The sequence below is a fragment of the Topomyia yanbarensis genome, chromosome 2 (genome assembly GCF_030247195.1).
Source record: "Topomyia yanbarensis strain Yona2022 chromosome 2, ASM3024719v1, whole genome shotgun sequence".
In the NCBI taxonomy this organism is placed as follows: domain Eukaryota; kingdom Metazoa; phylum Arthropoda; class Insecta; order Diptera; family Culicidae; genus Topomyia; species Topomyia yanbarensis.
In genome coordinates, this window is record NC_080671.1 from 161,823,784 (window position 1) to 161,833,795 (window position 10,012).

The window sequence follows — 10,012 nt, forward strand, 5'->3', positions numbered from 1 at the left end:
TGTTCCTGTACATTTCTACTCACGTCGGTTAGTCGGTGATTTATGAAATTAGATTAGATTTAGATTGAAATTTACTGAAAATTCGGTTTTGTTATTGTACATTTCTATTCACGTCGGTTCGTCGATGTCATTTTATGAAATAAGTATTCGAAACCCAAACTTGGAGTAATTTGAAAAGAACGTGTATATATAACTCCAGTCAAAATTAATGCGACTTCGTTTTTTTTCGTGCATCATTTTTTATCGTATTTGTCAGCTGACTGTCAAACGTGAAAATGTCATCGCATAACCACAGTCAATAATCGAAAAAAATATTTCTGCGTAGCTGGCAGAAGAAACTCGAACAAGTGAAAAGTAAATAAAACCACATCTCGTAATATTACAACAAAAAAGGATTTGTCAATCGGTTACTTGACTAATTTTTGTTTTTCGTAGTTGATTTGTGCAAGGAATATGTTACTCATTTGCTACTGTTGATCGACCCCAGCTGCTGACGACTTTCAAGCTGTTGCAAGACTCGGACAAGAAAGTTGCTTTGCTGGAATTACCTCGAGGATGGATGATCAGTTGTGGTGAGTAATATGATGTCTGATAGATAAGAGCGATGCTGATTGATAACGGAGGTGCATGTTTCAGGTTGATAGAGCTCGAGTCAGCTCTTCTGGACGATTGCACGGTCGATGACATATATACCATTTGTCAAGGAAAAGCAATCCCAGATGCGTTGAGGCCGGATGTTTGGCAGGTTTGCCTTGACGTAAGGAATAAAATGGACCAGCTGTCCCAGTTCAACGAGATATTCGATTTGCCGTTTCAAGCCACGCTTCGGCAGGATTGTCATAATTTTGTCGAGAAACTGGGAAACGAAGAGGAGGACAAGGTGGCAGTTGTTGCGGATTTGGAATCGATACTTACGTTTTACTGCAAGAATCGAAGCTTAATTTATGACTCTCAAAACGGATGGGTCGAGTTGTTGCTGCCACTGTTGTCGTTGAAGCTGCCTCGTTCGGAGATCTACAACATGTTTGAATCGATTCGAGATACGTACATCCCGAAGGGTTGCGTTAAAAGCGGAAATGTGTTCCATATCTTTCGTTTGCTACTACAGTATCACGATCCGGAACTGTGTTCTATATTGGATACGAAACGAGTAACTCCGGACATGTATTCGATGAGTTGGTTCCAGACGTTGTTTGCCTCGACTTGCACCCTTCCAGTCGTTCTAGCCATGTGGGATCTGTATCTGCAGCAATCGGATCCATTTTTAGTATTCTTTCTGAGTCTGATTGTCCTCATCAATGGCCGAGAACAAATTCTTGAAATGAAGAGTTCTTCCAAAGATGAAATGATAAACTTTCTAGTCAATATGCCGTGCAACATTGAAGCAGATGATGTAATGGACTTTTGCTCGTTGGCACAATACTATTCAATGAAAACACCACTATCGTTCAAGAGGGACCTGTTGAAAGTACTTTTTGGCGCCCAGAGCAGCGCTTCGGATCAAAATATTGTCTCACAGGCGCTTTGTCTCCCCGTTTCGGTCAACGAATTAGTCGAGAATGCTTCCAGTGAAAATGCCCATCCGGATGCGGTTCGATTTTTCCTGGTCGACTGTCGACCGGCTGATCAGTATAATTCAGGTCATCTGTCAACGGCTTTTCATTTGGACAGCAATCTAATGTTGCAGGAACCGGTAGCATTTCAGACTGCCGTTCAGGGTCTACTGCGGTCACAAAAGAATGCTATCGAAGCCAATTCTAATGCTGGTGGAGAACATTTGTGCTTCTTGGGTTCCGGTCGGCTTGAGGAAGACCAGTACACACACATGGTTGTGGCTTCGTTCCTGCAAAAAGGTACCAAATATGTTTCTTTGCTCACCGGAGGTTACGAGGCAATCCACGAATACTTCGGTGATAACATGATTGATTGTTTAGAAGATCACGATCCACTAAAATGTCTTGTGTGTAATCAGGACCAGGCCTCGTACGGAAAACCCTTCAATAACAACAGCGGTTCTAACGGAAGTTTAAAACGAACAGAAAATCGTCGAAACAACAATCACCCCGAACAGGCACCGGAACGAAAACCTACCATTGACTTATTCAGCAAATTGTCTTTAGTTATGAAATCGAAATCTGCTGAAGTGAAAGGAAAACTGTTTGATTACATCTCGAATCCAAATCCGCCGGCACCGGTAACGGAGAAACACGTCTCCCGAACCGAGCGTAATGGTAAACGCTATCGCAACGTTCCTCCAGTATTCAGTATTGGCGAAGATCAGGACGAAGAAGACTTGCCACTATCGTCATTGAACGACTCGCCCAGTCCCCAGGCTGGAACGCCAGAAACCCCGGAAGACTTTGTTTCTATTCAGACATACTTGAAAGGACCGGATGTTATTCGACACTTCAGGTGCCAAGAAGTTCATCTCAACGGTTACATGTATGACAGCTACCTGCTAGTCACTGCATCACACATTATTGTTCTGCGCGAACTAGATCGCAAGGATAAAGCTCGAATCATAGTCCGACGCCCATTGCACAGCATCGTGAAGATAACGGCCAAAAAGCGGCACAGAGATTTGATCACGTTTAAGTACGGTTATCCGGAAGAAGAAAATCTTGTCATCACCGACATGGACCGATTTCTGATCCCAAATGCGAGTGAGGCGACCGAGTTGATATCAAAGCATATAATAAAGCAAACGTAAGCGCGAGCAGCTTCATTTCCCAGCTTCCGCCGTCCCAATCCCGAAGCTGCTAATCTGAACTAATAGAGCGTACGTACTTCCCGCCCTCGGTTGGTCAACTTGAAATAACCCCACAAAAAAGCTTAAATGAAAACAATTTTAATAACGGAACGAAAAAGTTCAGAAGACCCAATCAGTGGACTGTGAATCCTAAATTGCTTTCTGGTTTCAAATGTAAATTTTATACTTTTATTGGTTTTTGACAATTAACAGTTATTTCCTGTCTATCCTTGTAGAAAATGCCACCCTAACTAGATTTATTAAATAAAGTATATGAAAAGTAAAAATAATTTTAATGCAAATGTTTTCAATTCGAGCATCGCAACGATCCTTATTACGTAGCACGACCGGGAGCTTCCTTTTACTTGGCGTGGTATTAACATACCTTTTCCGCGCTTTACTATTTCGTCTCTCATACGCATTCGTTCGATGCTGTAAGTCAGTCTTGCAGTACTTCCCAAATTCCGTTTTTTCAACATTTCAACACAACTGGCTGTGGTCCACTAGAAAGTTTACAATATTATATGTATTATGTTTCTCCCGGGATTGTGGGACAGAATTTACAGAACTAACTTTGAACTCCCGTTCGAAGCGGACATACACAGTCTTTGTGTCTTTGTTTTTATACAGGTTACAGGTCCTTGCGAACTAACCCTGTACACATTTTATGAAGTTGTCTAGAATATTTGTGTGTTGGAGTGTGGACTTTATACGTGACTTCTATAACAGTTAAACTCACACTTTGTTCCGTTGTGTGCTTTCCTCACGTGACAGCATCAAAATATTACTTCGCGAGTACACTGATTGTAATTTTCATAACATAAATTTGTCGCATTTTACATGGCACCTTGCTCGAGTCATTAAGCTACTGGTCCTTTGAGCCATTTCTCTGCTTGTTTGTTCACTCAATGGGTATCTCGACCATCCAACCGTAACTTTGCCAACCTCCAGCGCCTTATCGGCAGCGGTTACCGGTAAACGAATCATCGCTGTCTGAGTTTCTCCCTACTCCTTCTTCAATCGGATCAGCATGTTCACCTAGCCCTGGTTACACTGCTGCTTCAGCTCGTCTTCCGTCATGATCTCATCCAGATCCTTGCACGCAATCACCAACTCCGGGTTTAAGGGTTCAACTTATGCCTTTTCACCCATTGATTTTGTAATAATCTCCTGTAAGATCGAGCTGTTAATCGTGAGATCCTCCTTGAACTCGAAGAATATCTCACCTTTTTGAGTGCTGATTCTTACCACGTTTTCCCCCAAATCCGTCAGCTCCGGTTCCTTAGTGACCTTCTTGAGCAGCACTGCATACGTTGTCGCATCATTGGCTTTGACAAGCATGGCCGCTCCCTTAGGCGCCTTCTGACGAGCCGAAGGTTTTCCTTTCCACTTCTGCTTCTCTATTCGCTCTTCCTTCCGCTTTTGTTGTGTCCTGAGTATCTCCTTCCGACCTACACTGCCGCTATAAGCATAACTGTTCCATGTGCTATGGGATTCCCTATACACATGGGACAATTATGCGTATAGCGGCAGTACAACTGTACCCCAACTTTCACCCTGTAGGGTAGGGTCACGTCCTTTCCTTCAGCAATGACAGCGTCCTCGCGCGTCTTCGTCTTGAGCACGCCTGGTCTACCGTCGTCTGGTGAGGTTCTTGCTCTCTTGTGAGACACGGAAAGTGGCGTGTTCTCCACTCCAACCAACTTCTCCTTCCCATGCTTCGGCATGGTTAGTAAGATACTTAGACGACGCCAATGCTCGCTCAACAACATCAGCCCTCCGTGTTGCCGTGTCATATTCCTTCACGGCAGACATTGGTGCCTTTCTGATTCTGCGAACTATCTCTTTAATATCCTTATGCACGTTGTTTCTCGCGTCCACAAACTTATAGACCTGTTCCACCATGCACTTCGCTGCAACTAGTTATGGTTTCTGTGGAATGTAACTCATCCCGCTCTGCACTGACTGTTGTTACCAAGGATGCAAAATGCCTACCTTTTCTACGGCTGTATTTTTTCTGCCTACATTCTCATTTCTCTTTTGACGCTGCTGTCGTTCGCTATTGCAGGACGCCCAGCGCTGTACGGCAGTCTGTAAGCAAAGCAGTAACATGACAAAGAAATACTGCCCCCAGTACAGCCACCAGACGCGAGCGGTACAGCTTTTCTTTCCTTATTTTACACTTTTTAATATTTTTAATCTATTCAATATTTTCAATCACAAACGACGGTAATAAATGCCCTTCGTTTACACCACGACCGGCATCATCGCTTTCGTGTGCGGGCCTCTCCCTTCGACTACGCAGAGAAAAGTGTACAAAGCGAGAGAACAAACTTTACTACGCCACACTCTCACCGAGCAGTCGGAGTACAGCAGCAAAACAAAAATGTATTCTACTGCTCTACGGGAAAATGTACTCGGTATGGCTACCGTTCTGGCATGAGCTGTAGTGATGCGTCACTGTAGCGGGCTGTACGGCTTGTGCAAATGTAAATATACCGAAAAAAATGTAGTTTACCAGTACCAATGGCATCCCTGGTTGTTACTACTACTGTTGCTGCTGCTTCTCCTCTTGCTGAATAACTTCAGCTGCTGCCGGTGGTGGTGACCTCACCAAACCACCTCTTTCGAACGGATTCTAGTACCTAGTACCACCAACTGAATGGTGACGAGTTTCGAACGTACCCGGAGACCTGCCAAGGTTTTGACGGGACGGAGGCAGCCTTGCTGTTATCCCACTCGCCATTTCAAGTCTGTGTCATCCTTCCTTACTCAGAGAGAAGCACACCACGCCTGTCAGCCAAATGTCGCCGTCCAATTCGTGATCTGTGTCCTGTCCGTTGACGTTCGCCATGGTCCGTATGTCATAATCAGGACGTTACTGACGTCGATCCTGATGTGCCGCTTGGCACTCCGGTTGGGCTATAGTGCTTTTATTGCTAAGATCTTTGATTACTGAAATCTAAGGATCTTAGCAGAAGCGGCACAGACTCACTTCATTGCAGCTGCTTTCGGAATTATTGCTTTGTTTAGAGATTTAGCAGAGGCCAATCCAAACCCCACCAAATCCTGGCAAGATTCTCCAAATCGCGATAGGACCGGGGGTGGTTAAGCCCCTGGACTCCTGTCCTTCCTGTCCCTGTTGGCCCGGTTTTATATAGTAAGGGTTAAAAAGCTTCAAAAACCTGACCTGTAGTATATTGCCACTGTGTGGGACTCGCGACTCACGTTCATGCCTACTCACTAAAACCCTCCTTATCCTTTTTTAGCCATTTAGCTCCTGTTTCCGTGAGTCATTCAGTTACCGGCCTTACCGCGATCTACTCGGATAGTCTCCGACGGTGAACTCGCCCTACTCCCCGACGGAGGAATTTCTCCTGACACCGACATCAGCTTCCTTGAGCCATTTATCGAGATCGACTTGGATATTATCCGGCGGTTAACTACCCTAATCCGATTGAGAGTTCCCCGGCAGCGGAATTTCTCTCGGAACCGGTGTTTCTTTCGTCAGCCAATTAGCTCCTATTTTTGTCATGATATAGTCGTCTAGTCCATGGTGACGGATCTACCCTAGCGTGAGCCATTTTGCTCCCCGCATCGCACAGTGGTCCCAAACAGCAAAAAAGGGTTTTTTTAGATTGCGTGAAAACTGTTGACCTTAGCAATGTGGTGTCTTTGAGATAGTTTCTTGGAATAGAACTCCCTTTCTTTCTGTCTTATCGGATTGATGATTAATCTCCCTAGTAGTGAGTTACGAAATTTGTTTTCTTCAGTAATTTAGTTAGACAAATAATTACTTCAGCAAAGTAGTGGAGAAACTCATTATAAACATTTTATCCTACTCAACGGACCTGTAAGTATGTGCTACGGTCTGTCCAGTAATTCCGGTTGGAGCATAGCTTCCGATGTACTGGCGCACAACTACCCACTGCTAGCTATTCAACCATGTCTATTCAACACTATCTAATGCCCGGCGCTGGATCCCACGAGCTACCCGGTAGGAAGGTCGGTCCGACGATTCCGGTAAAGTCTGAGGTACACTTCACTGGCGCCTCGATGAGCCGAACCCGGTGCTACGTCGCGTACTACTCAGCTCGTCTCCGGCGGTGGACCTGGTCTACACCGACGGAGAGTTTCTCTCGAAACCCGATTTGTGGTTTCACGGTGGTTTTCTAGGTAATGGCGCTACTTTGTTGGCCCCTTTGCAACCTTCTCTGAGCCCGGAGATTATACTCGTAACCACTCTATTGACAGCATCAGAGATATGCTCGTCGTGGCACATCACTTCGACGATATTGTCAACTGTCACACTAAGCATACCCCTTAGAACTCCTTTCATCGATACTACTGCATTCGAAGACCACGTGTTCCGGTGTCTCTTGTACGTTCACTCACTGCGCGCAAAGAGGTGACGAAGCATATCCATACCGATGCATGTACTTCCGGAAGCATCCGTGACAGTAAAAACCGCGTCAAATAGAAGTTTACATCACCATTATTCCTACGCACCCACACCGACACATTTGGGATGAGTCGGTGAGGCCACCGTTCTTTCTCCGCGTTGTTCCACTCTTACTGCCACTTAGCCAACGAATCCGCGCTGACCAGTCTCCAGTGGGAATCATCCTAGCAATGACGCATACCGCCTCCGACGATATCGATCTGTACGCCCTCGTGACACGAACAGCCATTAGACGAAACGTGCTTGTCAGCTTTGTCTGGTTCAGCCTACAGACACTTCATACACAGACTAACGAAGTGTCAAAAAGTGCAGTCAAACGAGCATGAGGGTTTTGCAGTGGTGTAGCCAAGGGGGGGTTTTGCGGGTTAAAACCCCCTCCAAACCAAAATATTTGAATTGAAGAAAAAAAAAGTTTGATGCTGACTAGTTTAGTAAATATTGAAATAATAATTATGGAAGTTTATTATCTGTTCATTCCATTGAGAACCTAATGTTTTAAACGTTATGTGGACTTTTTGTAAATTGTGAGAATGGGATCTTGTAAATAATATTATAGTGAGGATCCTATAGTTGATAAATTATGTAAATATCAAGCAAAATAGCTCAATGAAAACGCCTACATAGAAACTGATTTAAAATAACGTTTTACGCTTGTCTCTAACAGGTCAGAATTAGTTGTTATGTGCATTTAATTTTTTTTTTGTTATCGCTTATATAAAGTGCCACTAGCTAAGATTGGTAATAAAAAAATGAAAATTCTTCACGTTTTTCGCTATTTATGGTGTACATTTTGGTATCGAATTGAATGGCGCCAAGATTCCATAATTTGGAAACCATCAGCTTTTGGAGGTTTAGTATTTAGCAGCATAATTTTGTTGATTAATTTTTCCAGTTGGATGCATTATTAATTCCAATCAAATTTAGTGTCTTCAGCAAAGTTTTCAAGAATGTTATTGCTAATAGCTTGGTTGAAGATATTAATGCAACCCGTATTTGTGCATTATAGGTTATATTGCACTACGAATTTCCTTACTAACGATTATAGGCGACAACAAAGAATTTGGGAGAACACCTTGTAGATGACGTTTACTATCCTAGTATGCAAAACTGACTTCACGCTACTTTGGTCAAATTGAACTTTTTCGTATTTTCAAGTTCACTACGAAAATTCTGCGACTTTCAGTGCAAACGACTTCAAATTAAAAAAAAATAACCTGTTGAAATGCGAAAAGCAAAGAAGCGAAAGCATGCTTTTACCCGCCCCATGCAAGATTTCCTGAAAAATATACTCGTTGGGATTTACGTCACCTTTGCATACAAGGGCAGTTTAGTAATGTGATGAATCGGTAAGTAGTTGCAAAAATCCCGCGTAACACCATTTTTATAGATGGAACATACTACTCCCTACATCCTATACTTCGGTAAAATCTCCTTTCAGATCTTCAAAAACATCCAGTGGAGTGCTCTAGCCAATTCCTCTACTCTGTGTTTGAGTAGCTCACATGACAGTTGATCATTGCCAGCGGTTCAACCGTCCTATTTTTTCATGAATCTTAGGTAGATCCGGAATCTGTCGTCGACTGCGCGCGTCTCCAAGCTGATTCTTGTCTGCTGCTTCGCTATGTAGGTGTTCGTTATAATATACTTATCAATCGTGAGAATTTCTGCTCATTATTTATAAGATGTACAGACTATCCTGTGCGATAACCGGTTTATACAATGCCCCGGCCTATCAGAATGTTTATGTCACCGATGACGAGCTTAACATTCCGCCATAGGCAGCTATCATAGACATGCTCCAGCTGCGCATAAAATGCATCTTTCTCGGCTTCGTGAGGTCAGTGCACATTGATAATACTCTAGTCGAAGAAATGGCCTTTGATCCACACTACAGAATCCTTTCGCTGATCACCTGCCACTTGATCACGCGTTGGCACATTTTGCCCAGCTCTTGTGCCGTCACTCGATCTCCGCATTTCCACACCTTCTACCCGTCTATCAAAGCTCTTCAAATGCTATGGTTTCGAAGTTGCGAGCTCATCCTTTTCTGCTTGATTGTTAGTAAAGTGGTGTTTTTGGGCCACTCGTTGAACTTGAGCTAACCTGTCTCGTAGTCTGCCACCCAACATAACTGACACCTACGACAGGTATTTAGTTCTGCCTACGGTAGGGTTATAGCGCCTGTGGTACCGGAGTACGGGCCTGGCGGAGAGGAGTTGTGACAGCTGATGTTGGTGGTCGAAAAAAGTGTATTACAGAACTGGGACAGAGCAATAATAAATAAACGGAGTATTACATTGGCGACGAGGATTAATCCATTAATTAAAACCAGGTAACGAAAAATTGATTATACCGGGTTTTGGTGTTTATTTTCCGAAAAAAAAGAAAAAAAATGCAAGTAATTGAGGTTATATGATGTTTATTTTTCTGTTTGTTCACACTGAAAGGTGTCGGAGTAGTAATCCGCAAAAGCGGAAAAGAAAAGACCGCAGAGGCGGATAAGATTTATAGACCGCAGAGGCGGATGAAAATTGAAGACCGCAGAGGCGGACAAAAATCAAAGACCGCAGAGGCGGATGAAAATTCAAAACCGCAAAGGCGAACACCAAGAAAAAGCCGCAGGGCGGGCACGTTACCCTTGCATAACGTGGAGGTGTTGGATAGTCGATTGGCTTCTAAAACAGCGATTGCAGTGGTGAATTTCCCGTCAATAGGAAAGACAGAGGTCATTTCTTACCATTAGCATCTAGCGAGTAATATACAAAGAGGTATGTTGAAATTCATTAAACGGGTAATAAAAT

At 43.6% G+C, this 10,012-nt stretch overlaps 1 protein-coding gene across 2 annotated transcripts; it reads left to right on the forward strand.

The window, feature by feature from the left end:
- Window positions 1-253: 253 nt before the first annotated feature.
- On the forward strand, window positions 254-3,039 carry LOC131681937 (TBC1 domain family member 23). 2 transcript variants are annotated; one of them, XM_058963039.1, is made up of 3 exons: window positions 254-354; window positions 436-572; window positions 637-3,039. In XM_058963039.1, exons 2-3 carry the CDS (start codon window positions 556-558, stop codon window positions 2,708-2,710), a joined length of 2,091 nt encoding a protein of 696 aa, XP_058819022.1. In that variant the 5' UTR covers window positions 254-354; window positions 436-555; the 3' UTR covers window positions 2,711-3,039. The 2 variants fall into 2 exon arrangements, with proteins under 2 accessions (XP_058819022.1, XP_058819021.1); XM_058963038.1 differs by having other exon boundaries at window positions 259-373.
- The last annotated feature ends 6,973 nt before the right edge of the window (window positions 3,040-10,012 follow it).